The sequence below is a fragment of the Ctenocephalides felis genome, unplaced genomic scaffold (genome assembly GCF_003426905.1).
Source record: "Ctenocephalides felis isolate EL2017-DRISC unplaced genomic scaffold, ASM342690v1 CF-g0.4_SCAFFOLD_01604, whole genome shotgun sequence".
NCBI classification, from domain to species: domain Eukaryota; kingdom Metazoa; phylum Arthropoda; class Insecta; order Siphonaptera; family Pulicidae; genus Ctenocephalides; species Ctenocephalides felis.
In genome coordinates, this window is record NW_020537758.1 from 7,401,646 (window position 1) to 7,426,473 (window position 24,828).

The 24,828-nt window shown below is 25.6% G+C and overlaps 1 protein-coding gene across 1 annotated transcript in view; it reads right to left on the reverse strand.

The window, feature by feature from the left end:
- The window catches only part of LOC113373291, a 213,324-nt gene that overhangs the window by 55,870 nt on the left and 132,626 nt on the right, over nt 1-24,828 (reverse strand). The window contains exons 24-28 of the mRNA XM_026613599.1: nt 22,934-23,279; nt 18,660-18,865; nt 18,310-18,594; nt 16,610-16,813; nt 1,622-1,826 (exon numbers count right to left, since the gene is read on the reverse strand). Coding sequence (XP_026469384.1) covers nt 1,622-1,826; nt 16,610-16,813; nt 18,310-18,594; nt 18,660-18,865; nt 22,934-23,279 — 1,246 coding nt within the window. The remainder of the gene's footprint in view (nt 1-1,621; nt 1,827-16,609; nt 16,814-18,309; nt 18,595-18,659; nt 18,866-22,933; nt 23,280-24,828) is intronic.

Consider the following 24,828-nt stretch of genomic DNA (forward strand, 5'->3'; position numbering starts at 1 on the left):
TATATTTTATAGTTTGTTATATTTTTTTGTATTTTTTAATTAATTTATTTCAAGTGCATAAAATAATTTGCAAAATTTTCCATAACGAAACACATAAAATATAAATACGATAAATAAAATTTTAAATGTATAAGTATTTAATCAAGCATATAATAATAATATAATTATTATTATATATTTATATAAATATATAAATATATAGATAAAAATGCAATATATGAACCACCTACCTTATTCGTAGACTTAATTATTTATAATAAATTATTGTTCAAACAATTTTAGTATGTTTTTTGTCTGTCTCAATAAACAATAATGTATGTAAAAAAATAAATAAATAATAATTATTATTATTCAAATAAACCCATATTAGAGATTTTTATTTTTTTTACGATTTAAAAGTCGAATGAAATTTATAACAACTATTCTATATATAGTACACACGCTGATGAAATAGAGAAAAATTCTGTTAAAATGAGTTAAAAATAAAGATTACAGGTGATTAAGTAAAAGTTTAAAATTTTGAAAAATTATTATAAAAATATAAAATATTAAGTCTAATACTGTAGTATCAAGTTTTAATAAAAATCTTGTTCTAAGAGGGGTGAAAAATATCAAAATGAATTATTTGGACCATGTTTTTGCCATTATTAATAAATGTGGAATATTTCGATTTAACTTAAAATAATTGACTACAATTAAAAATTAATTATTCAAATTTTAACTATTAAACTTGTAATATAAATAATTTTCTAATATATGATTTTTCTTGAAAATTATTTTCAGAACAATTTCAAACGATATAATTTTTTTTAACACGTTAATCGTCATGTCAGCAATATGTGTTTTACACAAGTCATATCAGTGACATAAAAAATTAGTTTTTTTTCCAAAAATATCGGCAAAAAAATTGTTTTCGCTACATTAAGTTTTTTTGATACATTTTTACCAAAATTTTCTAATGAAGTTACCAAGGGTATTATGAATTTTTTGGTATTATCGTGGCAATTAACCTGTTAAATTCAATTACCCGACGTTTTCTTTCTAACATAATTAAAAAAAAAACTTATCATGGCCTATGTAAAAATATGTGAAACTTAAAGCTTTCATGGCCTATGTATTTTTTTTTACATTATCGTGGCGATTAACGTGTTAAATTTAACAACTCGACGTGTAATTATTATAATCAAACATAATTGAGGAAAAAAAATTAAGTCTGTCAAGGAAGTCTTCACTAGTCACCCAAGTTAACATGTACAAACCTTGATAACATCGTTTTTTTGTGCAAAAAAATACACAACATTTGTGCGTTTTTAAGTAAGATTCTATCCAAAGATTTCTATCCAAAACGTCTGACTGTACAGCAACCATATTTGCATTAGTACCACTTTATATAAAAAAAACTAGTACATAACATAGCATTGTACAGTTTAGTTCATAATGTGATTTCTAAAATAAAGTAAAACAAAAAAAAAAAAAAACAACCTTGCCATAACATCGTCCCCTCAATCACCAACATCCCTTCACCAATCTTTCACCCAACTTACCTTCATCATCTCCATCAACTCCACCAACCCTTTCACCTCCACCATAGATAAATCTTTTGAGACCACCACTATTTTACCTGAAATACCGTGACCGTCGCCCACAGGATATCATTGAAATGCTTCCTGTCGCATTCGCAATGGGGGTCCTTTGCCACTATTTCTGGGCACGTGCACTCCCTTTCGATGGGCTCGCCTCGCCTGTTCAAGGGCGGCAGACCGTCCTCGGAAGGGTCGCCGACGTAGCGACAGAATTTACCGCCGAACAGGTACATGCCCAACACGCTGAGGGCGGCGGCGGGGCAGTTAGTAGTATTGAATATGTTAGTGGTGAATGGTAGTGATGGTAGTGATGGTGGTAATGGTGGTAATGGTAGTGATAGTAGTAATGGTAGTAATGGTGATATATGTATGTGGTATATATAGGTAGATTGATATTTGATTTGTGTGGTATGTGGAGCGATTAGAGTAAATAGTTGTAAGTGCCTTGTTGCAAGTTGCTTTAACTCTGAGACGTATATATGTGCCCATAATTATGAAAGTGGTCAAAGTCAAAATTAAAAAAAAAAGAGTTTATCAGTTATTTCATACCATATTAGTTTAAACTAAATGTATTCAATGTAATTTTTACGAAATTGTCAAAAATGAACTATTAGATAGTAGTTGTAATTTCAACATTATATGGAATTCATTTAGTGTTAATTATGAAAGTGGTCTAAGTAAAAAACTTAAAGAAATTATATAAACATCTTGAAAATTGCACGTGCCATTAGTAGCAAACTAGACCGCTTTTCGATTATTTTAATTTTAATTTTCCGCTCCTGCTACATACACTACGACGAGTGTAGCATGGAAATTTACCCCTAGGTTCAATTATAGATAAATCCAAATCCTTAGGTTCAATTCTAAGATAATTTTTTTATATAATATTGTTACTATAAATCTGAAATTTTAATATGAGAAATGATGACAAAACATACTCATAAAAATATATTTTCATAAATATTAAAAACATTTTCAAAATTGAAATAAAATTATAATTTAATATCTTTCACCTAAAAGAGGAAGACCAAAAATATACGGAAATATTAAATTACTTCCCTTATACACCAGCATTAGACCAGTATCGGAAAAAAAACAAAAATATTATGAGTTCACTACCGCACATCCCTCCTGTTTTTCATAATCATTTTAAGAATCTTAAATACTCGAAATAATGATGAAAATGGATTACCGTTTGAAAATAATTAATAAATGCTCACGAATTATTTCAATAAAATTATTGTTTCAAATAAAACTCAAAGTTCTTTATTGCTTTAAGTCATTTATAGGACATTCAGTTAATTTTGAAAATCATCTAAGTCAATTCGACCTTTAAAAACAATATTATCGTAAGAAATTTACACAAAATTTCATATTCATAATAAATTTAAATTAATTAAGACTAATAAAATTAAAAATTGAAATGTCGCATAATGTCAAAATATTTTTTAATTTATTCAAATGCAATTCATTAAATATCGTGGAACAAGAAATATATGAATTAGACCACTTTCATAATTATGGGCACATATAATCAAATTAATTAAGAAGGATTTGGATTTAAGTATTTAGATAAAAGTTTCATATGGTTATTTTAAAAATAACATTTTCGCTTTTACTGAAATATTAGGTTAAGGAAAAAGAAGTCAATTATTTTCATACGAACTTCAGGACTTTATTTAACAGAAATTTTACACAGGTCTTCGAGATATCGTTTAAAAGGTATCGAACGAAGGATTTTCTTTTTGTTTAATTACAACTATTTAAAAAAAAAAGAATGTCGAGAAATTTCAATCGATACTTGCATTTTTTATAAAAACGTCTGCCAAAAATCCAATTTTCATTTTTTTTCTTTTTTCCTTCGTCCAATACCTAGTTTATTGTCTTTACTAAAACACGTATTTTTTATTTTTATTTCGGATGATCCTGAAAGAAGTTCTGCTGAAAACGCGGAGGCCATTTTTTTCCAAGGGACTGCCGGAAATGGCGTCGTAATGGCCGCGATTTTGATATTTTTTTTGAAAATTTAAAAAAGTGTTTATTAAACATGTATCTTTTAAATAAAAAAAAATCATTAAAATATTTCATTTTTATATGTGAAAAACATAATTGAAAAAAATCCGTTTTTTGCCCGAGGAAACCCATAAAACCCCTTAAGGAATTGTTTGATCAATACTTTACGAGAAATTTCTCTTTTTTTGATTTTCAATTGACGTCTTTCAAACATACTTATAATATCTATAATAGTGTAAATTAATTTGTTTAACACATTTCATTTCGTCTATTTTGGTTTCTAAAAATGTATTTAATTCAAATGAATTTACTCGAAACGTCGACAAAGCTAAAATTTACGAAGTCAGATTTTTTTTAAAAATAAACTGAAATAAATTCTTCGAGAATAAATACACTTTCGCTGAAATGCTCACAGAAAGTTTTGTATAACTATGAGAATTTGTATGAAGTAGTGTCAAGTTTACACATTTTAAAGAAATATTTTGATATTTTTCCCCAGAAATCAATTTATGTACCTTATTAACAGATTCATAAGTACCAAGAGTCGCTCCATAAAAATCAAAAAATATTTTGAAAGATGTTTTAATTTGGTTTAAATTTATATTCACGTAAAATGTAATAATTCATATATTTCGCAGCTCTATGAGTTTTTGGAGATTTTTTTAAATCTTTTTTCTGCTAAAATCGATTTCTGTAACTTGAAATTCATTTCGCATAATTGAAAGTAAAATTATTATTAAAAGTCCTTTTTATTAATTTTTTAAAAACTAGATAAAGTATTTTCATTTCCCAAAAATATGTTATACATAAATTTATAGTTTTTTTCAGATTTTTATCAGCAAAATGTAAAAATTTATATGGTTTGCATCTCTAAGTGATTTATGAAGATAAATTTTGATATTTCCAAATTATTCATTGTTTAAATCAAAATATAATATCTAAATCTTAATCCCTCAAAATTGTAAATCGATAAAAACTTACATACAAAATTTCATTATTTCAATTACAAAAAAATTATTATAAATACATTATTTTATCTTGTTTTCCACATATATTACATAACACCCACACTTGCAATTATATATTAATTTCCATATATATCTGTGGATTAAATTAATGATTCTGTAAGGTAAATATTTATTGTCGAACGTTCTAATTTAATTATAATACCAAAATCTACCCCTTCAACCCCGAAAATAATGAATCAATTAATTATTTACATACGGAATTTTCATATTTACCTAAACCGTTGGGGATGGTACAAAATAATTTGGGGATGGATTAGGAAAATTTTGGACATAGATTAATTTGTGGGAAAAAGATAATTAAAATGTAAATGTGTCAATTTTTTATACATATATATATATATATATATATATATATATATTACCCAAGGCTAAAAATTATCAACAATAGCAGCCAAATAATTATTTAAAAATAGCAATTGCAAAATTTTAAATATAAAACCACATAAATATTTTAAAAATATATAAAATATCATATATACCTGTTTTTATTATAATATATAAACAAACAACTCTTTTGTTAATAAAAGTTAGCACATCTTTTATATTATATTTTGTATTAAAAAAAATATTTTGATTGCATGCAAGAAAAATCGTAGTTTTATATAAGAATTATATCTTAAATTATAAAAAAATTCCGTAAATTATTTTAAACAGTAAATATTTTGTAAATTCAAATCATACGATTGTTTCATCCCTTATCTACAAAAATTTATATTTTTAAGATAAAACAATCGTATACACTTGATTCAAATAATTACCTGTTAAATAAATATATTTAAATTTATAAAATTTAATTAATAAAAACATTCCCATGCCTAGAATCTAGTTTAGAAAAAAGATTTGTAGAAAAATTATGCATATAGAAAAGTAGAAGAAATATTTAAAACAAATGCAATTTTATATATTAAACTAACAAATACTACAAAAATAATTTACTTACCTTATTTTTGAGGACTGTTTTATATAATATATATCTTAAAATATTGCTTAATTTCAGACATTTTTGTTTTGTGTCTTATTTTGAGCCTAAAATTTTGTGTATTTTGTTCTGAAGTCTTTTTGTATAAGTCTGTTTAATAATTTAGTAACTAAGATTTATAAATTAGTTTTAAGTCTATATTAAATATTTATAAATTTAGAAGATAATTATATTTTTAATTTGAATTTCCTGTATTTCTTTTACATTTATTTATTTGAAAATAATTTTTTTCAAATTTTTGTAGGTAAATATTTTAGTTGGAAGTTTGTAGATTTTTAATAAAATTAAAGTAAAAATGGTATTAATATATTTTAGTAAAAATATTTCAAGTGATCAAGGAAACACGTGATATATATATATATATATATATATATATATATATTTATATTATATATATATATATATATATATATATATATATTCCAAACTAATTTGTAATTTATCACTAAAATTTATTAGTTATAATTTTTATTTTAATTGAAAAAAGCAGAATTTTAATAATACAAATTGTAATAACAATAATTTATATTTTGAAATGTATTTGGCATGAAAATAAAAAATAATTTTAAATGAAATTTAAAATTAACTAATAAAACTCTATATTAAAAAAAGGCTAATGAAAAATTGAGTTAAATTAACAACAATTATATAATCAATTATTATCATTATATATAATCAATACAATAAAAAAATTGAGTTTTTTTAAACCCAATTAAAAAATGCAATTCGAAAATAATTAAATTATACTATTGCAGCAAAAATTTTAACTAAAATTAAAAAATATAATATATTTTTCAAAAATAAATAACTAAAATAATTAATAATTAATATATTGAATATACACGAATGAACAAAAATTAAGTAAAGAATATTAAAAAAACAGTAATTTGAAAAAATACTTTAAAATCCATAATTAAATAATTAAAACAATTTTAGTTTTGTAAGGTATGTATAAAAATAAGTATTTTCTTAAGAATAATAATGTAATAATTTCAATAATAAATATTTTTAGAAATAATAAGCGTGGAATTTCAAAGTATCTGTAGCAAAATATTTAGCTAAATAAAAAAGCTAGATAGAGATAATATCAAATGGGCCATATAAATGTAAATTAGAAATTAAAGAAAAATTTCCCAACCGCCAAAATTTAAAAAAAAATTAAGTTAAATTAAATTAACATTACCACAATTATGCGATCATATATCATAAGGAAATAAAAACATTCAAAATTTCTCACATTTAATAAATTTTTTTGCCTTCAAATTATTTTCTGGTTAGAACTCAAAAAAAATGACATACATATAGAGTCGAAACGTATAGAATAATATACATACATATATATATATATATATATATATATATATATATATATACATATATATTCTTATTTCTGTTTATTTATATAACGGATTTCAATTAATTTTATATCAACAAGTGATGCATTTGACATCCCCTTTATCAAAGTCGACTTCTATATATCGAAAAAAAAAAGAAAAAATACGAGAAAAAAATACAAAACAAAAATAACAGAGAACGAAGCAATATTTTTTTTGCCTTCAATACAATCAACAATATCTACCTCATTAAGAGGAATTGAATTCTAGATTCTCCTTAAACCTGGAGCTGGGAAAAAATCTCTCAAGGGGTAAAATAATAGACTCATAAGTAGAAGAAACATAAAACTCAAAAATAAAACGTTAGAAAATTATTCAGTTACCAAAATTAACAATTAGGTTAAGAGTGTAAAAGTTTAGGGTTGTATGTGCAATTTTGTGTTAAGCTCAAACAATTTACACAAAAATTGATATGTCTCTCTTACGATAAAAAATTAACTTGTGGTGAGAAAATGAAATGATTTAGGGTTCAGATTTATAATTATGTCATCAACAAATTCAAGAATAAATCTCACCAAACGTTCTGAGAAAAAAAAGTTAAAAAAAAACAGCATAAATCTTTTATCCCTTACAATTTTTCCCCCAGCTCTCCGTCTATCCTTTCTTTTCAGTGACAAAAGCTACCTACATTGTTAATGCGAAGTGGGTCGATTTTCTTTGTTGTTTTTTCGCAACAAAAGCTACTTTTACGTTTTCCATAGACTTTTCTCTATAAGGAAATAGATTGATAAAAATAGCTACTTTGCAGTTTACAACAAAGAAAAAGAAGCTATCATTCAGATGGATGGATTAATGGAAATGTAGATTTATATATATATATATATATATATATATATATATATTTATATTTATATATATATATATATATATATATATATTTAAATTTATATATATATATATATATATATATATATTTTGTAGAGTTTCGAACAAGAATCCAAAAATTTTTGGATTCTTGTTCGAAACTCTACAAAATATACACAAATCCAAGACTCTACCATTCAATATATATATATATATATATATATATATATATATGATGTCAAGGAAGAAATATGAACGTAGTATTAATGTATAAGATAAATAACACGTTTATAAATCTCCGATTTTTGTTTACAATGTCAATAAACGTTTGAAGGTTTCAAATTTTAAATTAATTAAATTTATTTCAATTAAAAATATTAGGAACTTTTTTTAAAATATTTTCAAGAAATAATGTATAATATCTGGATATGCTAATTCGAAATTTTTAAACTATTTTTAATACATTTTCAAAAATCCGTGAAATTCGAAGATATTTCAAATATTTTTGAATATTTCGATTTGTTTTGAATAAAAATAAAACGGCAAAAACTTTGTTTGAAAATCCGTGGAGGTGAATTTTTAAGAATACAATTTGATTTTATTTATTTATTTATTTGCTGATTTTACATACAAATTGTAATTTTTTTTTGCAAATAATAATTTACTTTATTTATTATTAGTATTCAAAAATATAAAATTTGAAAACTACATTTTTAACTACAAACGTATTTATCAAAGTTAATGAAAAGAACAACTTAGATTAGCACAAAAAATGAACAAATTTATTAAATTTATTATCATTTAACATTACTATTATGGTTGTACGATTTTGGAACAAATTTCGTTTAGCATCATGGTTTTTTATATTATATCATAATAATATAATGTTTTTTTAAAGTACATAAGAAATTGTTCATTTTATTTCTCAAAAATCAATAATTTATTCTGCAACGTAATTAATTTATTTTGTTGAAATATTTATAAAAATGTAGTTTTCAAATATTATATTTTTTAATAATAATATCAATTATTTCATAATATTTTACAAGAATTTTTATAACTTTTATTCAAAATCAGCAAATATTAATAATGTAAAAAGTAAAGTTTTGATATTTAAAATGATGATTAAAAATTAATTTTGAATCTGAATATTTAAGATTTTGTTAAATTTTACAAATCGTGCATTAAGGGCTGTTTTATTATATATTTAGGATTTATTAAAAATATAATAATAATTTTATTTAATGTTTTTTCATAAAAGTCGCAATATTTAAATGTTTAAATGGATTTAACCATAAAGCCTAATAAAATTCTTGAATTTTACTTAAAATTCTATTAAACTTATTTCAAATTTTATATTTATTATAAATTTTAAATAGTATTTTATTTTATAAAAAAATTATAACGTTTATATTTAACATTGTAAATTTTATATTTAATATTCAAGATTTAAGAGATAAAATTTTCAAGATTTAAAAAAAAATAGCTTTAAAATATTACTTTCTGAATAATTATATGATATCTATATTTATTTAATACTTTAAAATGAGTTTTATATTTTTCATAAAAAAATAGTTTGTTAAATTTTGAATAAATGAATTGTGAATTTATTTTCAATATTATTATTAATACTATTAATTCATTAATATAGAAATAATTTTTATATACAGTTAATCATGCTTGATTTTTGTTATGATTTAAAATTTATTTGAAAAAATAAACATAATTTTAGTCCAATTTCAGTCTAACATTCAATTTTAAATTCGTGTTAGTTGTAGGGTTAGTTGTTGTTAATATATAAACAATAAGTATTATATATATATATATATATATATATATATATATATACATACGTACAAATATTATATAAAAATCACAGTTAGGTAATTTAGAAATTTTAACCCAGTATACGTTTCGAGTACAAATTTAACCCATCTGTAGTTAGTTAAAATATATAAGACAAGATATAATAAGTAAATAATAATATAACAAAACACAGTTGAAAACAATATTTATAATGTAATCTTAAAAAAAAATCAATCAACTAATATTAATATATTCAACGTAATTTCTATTAACACGTTAAGTGCCAGGATAATGCCAAAAAAATTTACATGAGCCATGGCGAATTTTTTAAATAATTTAGTTTTCAAGAAAATTAAATGAATCACAAAAAAAACGAAAACACTATTTTTTGTGTATGACTGATATATATATAGTCCTTAAAAATGTGTTTTTTCTTCTACAAAATTTTGTATGTTAGATATATATTACTGACAAAAAAAATACATGAACCAACTGAATTAAATAATTTAATTATCAATTATACTTAATGCATCAAACAAAAAAGAAATTATACCAAAACACTGTTTTTTGTCACACATGTAGGACTGATAGGCCATGAAACAAAATTTCTTCCACAAATTCATTCAGAAGTTCATAACGAACTTCTATTGTTAGAGACATATGACTGACATAGCAATTAACGTGATGGTACTCATATGAAAGAAGATAAAAATGTGAAAGTTTATATATAAATTACAGTAAATTTGCAGTATTGAAAATATTTTCATTTATATTAAATTTATACCAAAACACTATTTTTTATATATGGCCATAATATTTTTTGTCTTCTACAAAATTTTGTGTGTCACACATATATGTTTGACATGGTTTATAGAGTACTTCTTGGTTTCAGACACATATGACTGACATGGCAATAGACGTAAAAGTGTATATAAAAATCACAGTTAATTTGTAGTGTTTAGAATATTTATATCAACTCCAATTTGTCTTATATAATTTTTCCATATACCACCTTTAATGAAACAAATCTACACCCGAAACGTACGCAGACTCAAATCACTTTCCAAACTACCTGACATGTGTTGTGTTTGTATGTGCTTTTAATCAAGTATACGTCTGAACTTTCTAATAATTATCCTTTACATTAGTGAATTATTTTTTTTCCTTTTCCCCAAAATAAATTGAAGGGTCAATAATTCCTTCGCCCTTTATTTAGGTACCTGAAAAACTGTCACCAGTGCCCACAGCAGCGAATCGAAATTTTTCCTATCGCACCTGTCCGGGTCGAAGGCGGCCACGTCTCTTGGGCAGAACTTGCAACCGAAGAGGTTCATACCAAGTATGCTAATACACACACATTAATAGTAGACACAGGTACAGGTACAGGTGTGTACAGGTATACAGGTGTAAAGGTTTAAAGGTTCAAAGGTTCAAAGGTTCAAAGGTTCAAAGGTTCAAAGTTACAAAGGTTCAAAGTCGCGAGATAAATAAATCAATAGGTGGCGGGTGATGAGTAGTATATACAAAATTTAGGTCGAAGTGAGAAGTTTGATGACATCTTCGCACGTGAAAAGAAGATTTGAATGGTGATAGACATATTTGTACAGTGTCCCAGAATTCAACGTCATAGTATGGTTTCTAACTGTACTTAAAAAAATGAGGAAAAAAATTATTTCGCGTTGTTTGTGAATTATGAGCTTTCAAGTGCAACCTGGAGCTTTGGTGCAATTGTGACCATTTTGCATCTATTGTATTTATTTTTTTTAATTTATCATATGAAATCACCCCTGTTCGGTTAGACGATTCTATGACAACAGTTAAATACACTCCGATATAAAAGTTTTGAATAAAACGACTTTGAGTTCGATCTTTTATATTCTTTAGGATTTAATAGAAATGTCGGGACGTTTTTTTAGTTTTTGTCAAATAACTCACGAAAATCATATAAAAGCACCCCCTCTTTAGGTTAGATAGGGAGAAAATATTTAAAATTTATTAAAAATGGTCACAATTTCACCAAAGATTTTAATAATTTTAAATTCCAAGTTCAACAAAAAGTCTTAAATTTTTGAAAACTTAGTGAAATTATTGTAGTTTTTTTACTGATGCTAGGAATGTTATTTACGATTACGATTACAAAGCTTAAATTAACAAAAGTGAAAAAAATGAACCACAATAACCAAAAAAATGATCACAATTTTACCAAATATTAGTCTTTAATTTGGAAAACTTAGGGCAATTATGCTAGTTAGTTTTACTGGTTCTAGATATGTTAATTACGATTACGAATTCAAAGTTTAAATTAACCAAAGTAAAAATAAAATAAGCACCATAACTGAAAAATGGTTACAATTTCACCAAAGCTCTTAAAAGCTCATAATCTCCAAAACAAGTAAGATAATTTTTTTTCAGAACAGTTTTACTATCACGGCTTGACGTTGAGTTCTGGGACACCCTGTATAAATATATAATAAAATAATAAAAAAATCTAAACGGCTTGTTCAATTTCGGTAAAACATGTGTTAAAATCGAGAAAAAAATTATAATCAATTAAAAATTAGGCAAAAATTGCGAAAAACAATTTATCATTTATTACTTATGAAAACAAAACCTTAAATTTGACAGGCATATAAATTAACTGATAATTTATATTTAAAATTTAATCGATAAATTCTTTGTGAATTGTAATAAATATATTGATAATTCTTAAAAAATATTATAAAGTTAGGTAAAATTATGTGAAACATAAAAAAATGTTTAAGTCATCATAGAAAAAAACTTGAATGTCATAACGTTGGTTATGTAATTTTTAATGAAAATTTTGAAAAAAAACGCAATATTTTTAAAACCTATACAACAAATTTTTTTTTAAGAAAATCATAAAAAAATAAATTCATGGTCTGGTTTTGAAAGGATTTTAAATTATGTGAAAGAAATCCTTGAAGAAGGCTTCAATTCTTATTGCCAAAATGTCGATTATATAACTTTCTACAAAAAATTGGTAAAAAATCGTCAGAATAATATTAAAAATCAGAATATTATATGTTCTGGACGATTAAAAAATTGCAAAAAAATCTCTGAAATATCAGCTTTTGGAATAAAAATTTTGTTGGAAAGATTTATATAATCTTGGTCTTATTATTATTTGGAATTTAAAATAAACTTTATCCGATAATATTACTTCCATTAATGTTTTTTAAAGTACGTAGAAAATTGCTACTTTTATTTTCATAAAATCAATAATTTATTATATAACGTAATTATTTTAGTTTATATAACTTAGTCAGTATTATAAATTTCGAAAATACTTGATAATTTTATATTCAAAAATAATCCAGTCATCTAATATTTATGATTATTATTTGTCTTTTGCAAAAATTGATTATTGATAAGTATAATTTGTGAAAAAAAAACAAAATAAAAATAGGGTTAAAATAAATTTCAAAAAGCATTCTTATAAATTACTTGATTAAACTAATTTTTATTTTTTTTTTAAAATAAGATTTTGTTTCCAAAAAAAAACAAATTTTTTGGTACTAGAACCATTTTTTTTATATAGGTTCGTCGTCTAATCGCATTCATATCTCCCATAGTTTTTTTAACTATTTTTTATCAAGGGCGAAGAGGTCATTAAGTTTTTGCGAAAGTGTTCCAGTGAAAAAGTATATATATATACATATATATATATATATATATATATAAATATATATATATATATATATATATATAGATATATATATAGTGTAAGGTGAAAAAGATCGACTAAATGGAAAAAAGTGAAGAACATGTAACAAAATGTTATGTTGAAATTTTGATTAGTATATCTTTGCACAAATAAATAAATATATGAAAAGTTATATATATATATATATATATATATATATATATGTATTAAATTTTCCTTATAATATCATTCTGTCATTATTCAAATATAATTTCTCCCCCGGCCGCGTCTAATTTGCGTTTTTTTGATTATTATGTAAATTCGTTTTTATTTTTAACCGAAGTAATATTTTTCTATATAAAAGCGACATTGTACAAAGACGGAATTAATTTTATTCGAGACTTAAATTATTCCACTTGAGGACAAAAGAAAACGATTAGGATGTCATTAGATTTGAATCGAAAAAGATGAATTACATTTTCATTATAAACCTGGGAAGAAAAAAAAATTCTAGTAATTGTGATAAAAGTAGATATGGTTAAATAAATTTTTATTAAAAACCTGTAATAGTTTTTAATAATTTAAATTATCTATTTATGACAATTTTATTAAAAAGATATTTTTAAAAAATTATCTTATATTTGTAGTATTAATTTTAATAAAATTCGGCTATATGGTCATAGTAAATTAAATAAATCTTAACGTAATAATATGTTGAAAAAAATTATATAATATAAAATTTAAAATTGAACGAGTTAAAAAAATGTGTGCAAAGATATACTATAAATTTTGTACCATTATTCCAATTGTGTGTAAATTCATATATATATATATATATATATATATATATATATATTTATATATATATATATATATAGATATATATATATATATATATATATATAAATTTAAAATGTGTTTCTGTAAATGAAAGACATTCACATAGACAGAAAAGAACATAAAATCGATTTTTCAGGCCAAAATATATCCACAAATTAATAACAAAATCAAAATTGTTTTTCAAGTAAACAATTTCAATACTTAGTATATTAATTTGTCGTATATTTTAGTATAGTTTTGTATGAAAACATTTAACAAACAAATTCTAAAACTAAACATTAATTCACACACATAACATAAAACGACATTTGTGAACTACATGAGAAAAAGAAAGTGTGATTTTTTGGAAAATAAATTGTATAGATTTATTTTAAAATTTGGGTTAAATATTTGTAGATATGTACAAAATAAAATTTTGTAAAATATCTGCTAACTTAAATTTGATTTTTAAAATTTTATAATTGAATAAAATTTAATAATACGCATGAGATTTTTGTCGTTTTGGTTATAAATTTTTTCATACTTTTATTTATACTAATTAAAATAAATTTCGTAGATTAATTAGTACAAAAAATAGAAAATTGGCCAAATTATTGTAAATAAACTAAGAAATATTCATATTTTTAAAAATCACACATAAAATTTAGTAGTTTGGCATAAATAGATAAAATTTGTTCATAAATATATTTATTTTTATATATTACTTGAGTAAATAGATTACTTAACAAGTCACAATTTAAGATTGTAAAAACTAATTAATTGTGGAAAAACCATGTAATTTTCACAAATAATTCTTTAAGCTTAACTTTTAAAATTTTGTTGAATAATATTAGTGACAGATATAAGAAATGAAATAAAAAGTTGCATAGATAATAAATGATAATTTCGGGACAAAAACGGCATAAATTATCATCAATTTTAACTACAACTTAATTTTTTGTGAAATTTCATCAAATTTTTGTAAGTCGATAATAATGCTATTGAAATTTCTTATCATTAGGAAAACCTTCAATTTTGTTTTACAAAAATCTAATAATAATCATTTTGTACATATACCCAAATCTTTAACGATTTACCCAAATTTTTATATTTTTTTTGCAGAGAAGTGTTCTAAAAAGTGAAATAAAATATGAAATGACACATTTCACACAACATTTACCAAAAAAATAGTCCACAAAACATTAATCGAATGAAAGTCGAGACATACACAAACATAAAACATAAATTTCTGTGTTTCTGGGCAAAAGTTTCCAGTGAAAGTTTTAATAAATGACTTAATATAATAATTTTTTTATGTTTTTGTATCGTAATAATAGAAATATATTGCACTAAGTGATTTTTTTTAAATTTGTTTAATTGTGCAATATATTCCCAAATGATTTTATTAACAAAAGTGTTGTTTATTTTATATATATTCGATGTTTGTAGAAAAGTGCATAAATTTATTTTATATTTTTTTATATTAAAAATATTTTAATATAAATTTTTTGCTTACTTGGTTCTGCTATTGTCTGTGTACTGTTTTTGTATTTGTTTGTTTATAAATAAATATATATGACATATCACATGTGAATATTAGGTTATGTTACATATTAATTATCACATATTGAGAATTATTAAGATTTATTTTATAATAATGTTTGTTGACTCAAACAAAAATATCTCCAAACATTTTTCATAATCAATAGATTTCCCAAATATATTCTATCAAAAACCAATTTTCTCCCAAATTACAATTTAAAATATAAATCAAACAATACACCACCGAAGCGTTATTAAAAATTTCCTCCCGGATCGATTTCCGTAATTAATTCTCGAGAAAAATATGGCTTTTCCGTTTTAGTAAACTTTTTTCACTTTTTCCACTTTTTCACAAAGAAATCGAAGGAAGGAAAAGTTAAAAAAAGTATTTGAAAACGTCGACAATTGTCGATAAAGTTCGATCAAGTGGAAAAGTTCGCAAGGGAAAAGAAAGTCGAGGGCGCCTCTTAAAAATAATCTTTAATTGGTTTTCTGGACTTTCTAAAGCGGATTTGAGGCTAAATCAATTAATTGAAGAATGGGATAAAATAATACCGATATATATATATATATATATATATATATATACAGGTTTGAGTCACCAAACATTTATAAAACTGCAAAGTTTTTGGCGAGGTGAAATTTTGATACAGTCGACGACGCTGATTGTTTCAGAATAATTTTTAAACTATTATTTTATTTAAATTATTATTCATTGTATTATTTTCGTTTGTTTTTTTATTTTGATAATTTTTTTTTCATAGCAATATGATTTTGTGTGCCCATACCATTGACACCTTTTGCATTGCGATATCACTTTTTTTTCATATTTTTCATATAATTTTTCAGTTCTAATCTAATTCTAGATATTTTAATTACTACTTATTATTTAGTATCAAATTTCCACCTTGCCGATATTTTTCAAAAATATATTTTAACCATTTTTTTTTCAAAATCAATTATAATTTTTCACTAACCTGAAGATAAAGATGAAAAGTACTAGCAGCGAAAAAAATACGGCGACGTTATCCATCGTCCTGAGCATGACAAAGAGTTGTCTCCTCAGGTTAGGCATAAACCTGACCAGTTTCAGGATCCTCAGGAGACGAAAAGTTCTTAGGACTGACAGACCTGAACTGCCGGCCCTTTCGCCCAGGAAAGTTTGACATAATTCGATGACACTAAAAAAGAGGATCTTTTTCGTCAGTAGACGATTTTGGAAAATTTTCTTAGAAAGTATAGAATTTTTTTAAATTATTGTGAAATTAGATAAAATTATCTAAACTTTAGTATGCTTAATTTTTTTTCCGTTTGTACAAAATTTTATAGAATTTGAATCTGAAGTTTAAGATTCCAGTTGTACTGCAAACCTAATAAAATTGTTTATAGGGATATGAAACAAATTTTCAAACTTTTTTAAGATTTCGGTTCATACAAAATTTTATAAAAATCACCTTCAAAATTTAAGATTCTATTAGAACTTCAAACCTAAAAGGTCCCTTGGGAGAATTTTCTTAGAAGGTATAGAATTTTGTTAACACACTGTATAATTAGATAAAAATATTGAAATTTTTGTATACATAGAAATATTTCTGTTTATAGAAAATTTGATAAAAATTTAACGTTCAAATTTACGAATATATTGGTACTTCAAATCTAAAAGAACTGTTTGCGAAAACATTGTACACATTTTGGAACTTTAGGCAATTAGGAAAATTTTCTTAGAAAGTATGAAATTTTATTGGATTATCGTGAAATTGGATAAAATAATCTAAACTTAAATATACTTGGAATTACTTCTATTAATGCCAAAAGTTAACTCCAAAAATTAAGATTCTAATACTTAAACCCAACAGACACGGTACCAATTTTCAAACTTTGCACGATTTTGGAAACATTTCTAGAAAAGTATAGAATTTTGTTGAAGTGGTATGAATAATAGTAATACTTAAAATTCTATTCATACTCAAAAACTGACAGAAATGTTTACATATGGTACGTATTTTTAAACACGATTTTAAAAAAATTTCTGAGAAAGTAAAGAACTAAGATAATGAATTATAAAATAAAATATATTCAGAATAGTTTCCTTTCATACAAAATATTATAAAAATTTAATTCCAAACGTTAGGAATTCAAAATTAACATTATTTATTAACTACGGTTACGTCCGAACATTCTCTCTTAATATATATACATATGTATATATACATATATATACATATATACATATATATACATATATGTACATATATATATATATATATATATATATATACAACTAAGTATATAAATTATGTTACATCCGAAACATGGTATTAATTACAATCCATTAAACTTGCTTCTAATGTGATATGGACTAATGTTACGCACGCCCCATTCCCATATATACAAATATATATATATATATATATATATATATATATATATATATATATATATACCGACCCTTCGTTAATCTCAAGAAAGTTTCATCCCTTCGTAGTACAGGTAACATTTAATCTAAAAAAGATTATTTCTCCCGTTTGATATATTAGTCGACGTTCTTTCACGACTCTGATAGGAATCATATTTATGAATGAGCAGGGAAAAATTGGGAATTGATCACATATGGTCGGAAAATACAAAATAAATGAATAAAGATGGTGTGAGATTTGTAAATTTAATTTTTCCTTACCTTAAGACAACTATAACGCCATCAAAAACATTGAACCCGTCAGCAACGTATCCGAAGGGTCCTTCAGCAATTATTTTCAGGGTCATTTCGACAGCAAAAATCGCCGAAAAAACTACATTGGAATATTCAACAGCCACTGTTAATTCTTCAGGCTGATCGTGATACTCAATTCCCATAGATAAAGTATTTATTAAAATCGCTAGCAAAATTGCTTGCTGGAAATACTTGTGCTCCACCAGGAGTTTCACTTTGCGTCGAAAACAGGAACAACACTTAGAACAAAATCTGTAGAAAAATTTTAAGACGTAGCCAGGGTTTTATTTTTGTAGTGGGTAAGTTTTTTTTATTACCTGTAGACTGCGATGAAGCACCTCAAAATTAAAGGTCTAGGTTGGTCAGTATTAGGTGATCCCTGAATCGTGGTTGTTTGAACATCACACAAACAAGGGTAGTTGTCATTTTGTAACTGATTTGTTGGCCCTAAATCCATATCGATTTGGTTGTGCGGACCAAAACTTTGCTGGATGTTTGAGGACTCGTCTGGTTTTTGAACTCCCTGGAAAATTTTTTAAAAAAATCGGTTTAAGTAGCATTGTGCCACATAACAAGTTGCAAAATTCATTCAAAAAATTTGACGATAAATTTTTGCAAGTCCAATATTTCCAAAATTATTCCACCATTTGATGATTTTCTATAACCAAATAGGAAAATACTATTTATTTTCAGCAAAGGTTGTCCTCCCCTAACATTTATTGAAATTTGAAAAAAAAGATACATTTAATTTTTTTTTACTTTCAAAACCTATTTATTTTCATCAAGCTCTGTTCACCCCCTGGAATCAATTTTCTTCTAATTTTAATTTGAACATAATTTCAGTTAATTTTTTTTTTTGGTTTAAAATAATGCTTAAATGTTACTTTATAAATAACCCTAACACTTTTTTTAAATTTGAATTCAAAATTATATACAAATCTACATTTTCACTTTTCTTTCACAAATCTCTATTTCAATTTTCTGTCTTATCTCTATATTTATTTTAGTAATAGAATAATTTTTCACCACTCTTTTAGTCAGTGATTTATTTATTTTATTGATTTTTTATAACCAAACCTGTTTTCACAGGCCTCCAATATTTTAAAACTATAAATGAATTTCCTTATATCATAAAAATTATCATCAATATTTTTCACTTCCCATAGGGTAAGTTATAGTAATTGCAAAAAAATCGAAAATGAAATTTTTTTTTCAAAACCTTCTGAACATTTTGAAATACCTTAAAAAAATGGATGTATGTGTGTGTGTGCGTGTGTGTGCGGATACAAATTTTCGTCGACGATTTCGGGAACACGGATAAAGCGATTTGAATGATTAAAAAACCATTCAATTCCTATTAACGTGGTAATTAGTTTTTGGCAAAGGCAGGTTCAGTCATTCCGGAGATACGGCGCAAAAAGTGCCAAAAATAGTAATTGAATTTTTAAAACAAGTTTTTCAAAGAAGTCAATTTTCTTTCGAAAGTTTTAAAAATCTCAAAAATTGATTTTTTCAGAGTCCTAAAATAAAATTTAATCTTTTTTAAAAATTTTAATTACTGGTACTGGAAGTTCCAGCAATTTGCCTTAAGGCACGATGCCATGCATCACTAGTTTAGTTATCAATTACAATTAAACTACCCGGCTGATCTTTATAAAGGACGCTACTGACAATCAAATTTGACTTGAGAAAGTAACAGAAATTTGTTGACTTGAAAAAAAAGCAAGGAAAGAACTCTACTAGCGAGCGAAATAAATATCGATATGTTATAAAGAAATTTAATTCTATTGACAAACAAAATAAATACGGACTCGACATAATAAAAGAACTCTACTGACGAGCAAACTGAATCCCACATAGGATAAATAAAAGAGAATTCTACTGAAAAAAAATCGACAGAATAAAAAAAAGAACTCTACTGACAAACAAAATAAATATCGAACCTATGTGCTGAGAAGCAAAGTGGACAGATTGAAAAATTAAAGAAGTCGACTGGCGAACAAAATAAACTCTATTGACAAGCAAATTTTGCTTTCAAAAAAATATAAATAGAACTCTACTGACGAGCAAGTTCGACTTTATAAAAGAAGCAAATAGGACTCTACTGGCAAGCAAACTGAATCTCAGAGCCTTTGAATTAAACTCTACCGACAAATTGAAAGAAAAGGATCTCTACCGACGAGCAAAATTGATTTAGAATGAACGTAAACGACTATACGAGTACAATATAATTAAGAAGATTTGTACTACGATGCAACTTTAAAATGTTTATTTATCTATGCCGATTTCCTTGTTAATATCGGTACGCACACAACGACACATCTCTATTCACGCGACACGATAACTAATCACAATCGACCCGTATAGAAATGATATCATCGAAAGCGAATGACTTTCACTTGACCTTGCCGTAACAATTTCCGTTGCATTTGTACGGATTTACACCCTAGTCGAACGAATGTTTGTTTGAAGTATCTTTTAATGATCTACCTTGCTCAAAGAATTGAAGAACGAGTCCAGAGCAATTTGTCCAGTCGGCAGAGCCGCACTCAGGGCCCCTGAAAGCGCCAATAATTCCTGACAAGTCATCGCAGCTTCACCCAAGTGCAAATCGGGCACTCAACAATCGCAGACTGTTGCATTTGGGACGTCGTACTTTGCAGAGGCATTGGAACCTTAAAACCAACCAAAAAATAAATTCTTGTACCAAAATGTAGACAACAATCATTTACCATTACTTAATCATTAATCATTCTTCACTTATTTATTTTTTTAAGAGTTATCTTCATAAGCGTAAACAGTTTGTTTATCTTAATGGATTCTTGAGCAACATTGAAAATATCAGTTCAGGTGTTCCTCAAGGATCCATTCTTGGTCCACTACTATTTATTATTTTTATTAATGACATTTCTGATATTATTAGCTGTCCACATTTATTCTTTGCAGATGATCTCAAACTATTAGGTTGTCAAATATCTCCCTTCCGCTTTTTTGCTCTTGGTTTATAATACAAAAAGGCGGAAGGGAGATATTTGACAACCTATTATATCTCAAAATAAATTCTATTGATGACTGCTTATTATTACAGTCTCAACTTGACTCTTTCCACTCTTGGTGTATCTATAACAAATTACATTTAAATATATCAAAGTGCAAGATTCTTAGTTTTTCACATAAGCGCGTTCCAATACTTTTTGATTATAAAATTTCTAACACCAGCATGGATAGATGTAATAAAATTTTAGATTTAGGAGTTCTATTTGATTCTGGTTTGTTTTCCACGGATCATATAACTGATATTTGTAATAGAGCACATAAATCTTTAGGTTTGATACTGAGAAATTGTAAACAATTTAAATCTACCAATGCACTTCTTTGCATGTACTATTCTATTGTACGTTCAAAATTAAATTATTTGGTATCCTCATCAAATCAACAATTCTGATGGGGTAGAGAAGGTTCATGCCTTTATTATAAAACATATAAAATTTACCCTGAACGTGGCTTTGACCACAACACTTTACTAAAAGAATTTGGTATTCCTTCCCTTGCCTCACGTCGATTTATCTGTACAAATATGTTCTTATTTAAACTTTGCAATAATTCTATAGACTGTCCTCTTATTCTCAATCAACTATCCTTTATTGTTCCAAGGCTATCTACGCGTTCACAATTATTTTTCAATTATCCTACTCCTAAATCTAATTCTCTCTTAAATTCGCCTATTTTACTTATGTCCTCTAACTTTAACTTAATTAATAATGAAATAGATATTCACAACACTTCACCTAATCAAATAATCTCCATATGCACAAGTTAACCTTTTTATTTTCTTTTCAAATATCTCATTATTTTATCTTATTCTGTTTATAAATAATATTGTTACATTCTGCATTGTATGTAATTTTATGTTAAGCATTTTATGTTAATAACTATATATTGTAATTTTGTATATAAGGTTGTCAAATATCTCCCTTCCGCTTTTTTGCTCTTGGTTTATAATACAAAAAGGCGGAAGGGAGATATTTGACAACCTATTATATACAAAATACTAAATAAATGCACATATTTGAACCCACAACTTATGCATTTGACGTTCAATGCTTATTTTAAAGTATACCGAGTTGCTGTAGGTCATCATAATATTAAACAAAATTAAAAAGAAAGGAATTCTGAACATACTTCTCTAACATCTTATTAACACCAAACCAATACTTTGCAAACTACTTCCAAAAAACTACATAAATACATAAATTGAACCCATATTTTGTGAATTTGACTTTCAATGCTTATTTTAAAGTATACCGAGTTGCAGTAGGTCATCATAATATTAAACAAAATTAAAAAGAATTGAATTCTGAACATACTGTCTAACATCCTTTAATACCAAACAAATACTTTGCAATCTATTAGGTTGTCAAATATCTCCCTTCCGCCTTTTTGTATTATAAACCAAGAGCAAAAAAGCGGAAGGGAGATATTTGACAACCTAATATATTTTAATTTGTTATTCGTTATGTAAAATAACTATATTTTTGAGTCCTCTTGGAGTAATCTGTGGGCTATATATTTAAATAAATAAATAAATTACCTGCCAGATGTCACCATCCCCCGTCTGCGTAGTTTTCTCACTCGAACAAACATTGGCAGACGAGCAACTGGCCACCACCACCAACTCCCAAATTGGATACCAAGTTGACAGTAGACCCAATTGACCAGTTGTCAAAGGGACAATGTTGACAGCCGATCCTAAAGGTACCAGGTTGAGTCCTGATCCAAATTCGTGCTGATCGGAACCAGGTTCATAGAACTCGCCAAGTTGGGGTTCAGAGGGGCTGCTGAATGGTGGAGCAGAACCACATCGCTGAAGGCGACTGAGGAGGAACCCGATTTTCTTCTGCTGGATATGGAGGGCGGTGGTGAGAGCAGGCCGGAGACTGATTGGTTCTGAAAAAAATAGAAGTTGAATTTATTTCTTCATATAAAATGTTAACTCATTTCATTATTGTACTGTCTATTTGTAGTCAAAAGTTCGTTTTGTTCGCCATGAAATTATATATGTAAACTAGCAAACCGATGAACTCCGTTTCGCCACCAGATGGTTTCGTGAGAAAAATGACGAAATTTTTTGTTTGTTTTATATTTGAAGAGGAAAAATGTGATTTTATTATACAACAGTAACGAATTTATTTTGATTACAAAAATGAAGTGTTTTTTTAGTTGAACTTCTCTGAGTAAATGAAAGTGAATCCGCAAATTATCCGTTCCCGCTCTTTGGTAAACCACATTTTTTGTTTTCTGGTCTGGCGTTAACACAAACAAAGCGGATGTTTTTCCAACTCGTGAACAGGCAACGCATACTGCCCATGTGAAAAACAATGATTTTCTAAACAAATAATCTATTTGAAATTTATCCCGAAACACTAAGCGATTGGCCTTGCGACTTGTTATTGTGAACGCAAGGCGAACTGGAAATTGCAATCGTTTGAAGTCAAACGGAAGACCAGTCGGAATCATTGGTATGTCACCAAATCGCCAGCAATTTTTGATTTAATGGTGAAATTCAGTGCGTGCACATTATTATTCTTTGCGGCAAGAATGGCTCGTTGACTTAACCAAGCATAATTCTGATAATTCTCACTAATGTCATTACTCGACATTGAATTTTAATTACGGTGCGTGAAGTTCCAGTAGCTTGCATTAAGGCACGATGCCATGCACATTAATTTTCTTTCTTAGCTATACCTTGCGGAGCCCGAGACCTTTTCAACGAATGCAAAATTGTCGAAATCGTCAGGAGGAAAACCCGACTTATTTTTATATATATAAGATAACAAATTATTGATTATAATAATGTTTTTAGAAAAGTCAATTAGCATAGAAACAAAACGAGCCTGTGGGCTCAACATTGATGATGATGTAATAGAAAAATATCCATAACTGACCTTATAACTAAAAGACAAGTGTGTATATATAATTATTATATTAAGCCAATTTGTTCGAGTCAAATTCTTGTAATATAACATTATTGGCTGAATTCATATAACTTTAATTTTCAGCATGGATTAGCCAAAGCTGGAAACCTTAAAAAAAGTTGGAAATGTGGCACTTTAGACGATTTTGAAAAATTTTCTTAGCGAGTATCAAATTTGGTCAAACGTAGTGAAATAAGACAAAATTATCTAATCTTGATATATACTAAAATTAGGGTTTATACAAAAACCGACATTTCAAAAAACCGGTTTTCGAATTGTAATTTTACTAAAAAAAACGGTTTTAACCGGTTTTTGAATTTTATATAGAAAGTAAAATTTTTGCTCGAATATCCTGTAATTCATCTGCAAATTTAGTGTTTGACTGAATTAATATTATTTTTATTTTATTTAGTAGAACTAAAAATAATAGTTTATCTTGATAAAATAACTTTGAAATAATTATTCGTTATTCATGCATCATTTTCAAATATAAGAATGAAAATATTTTTAT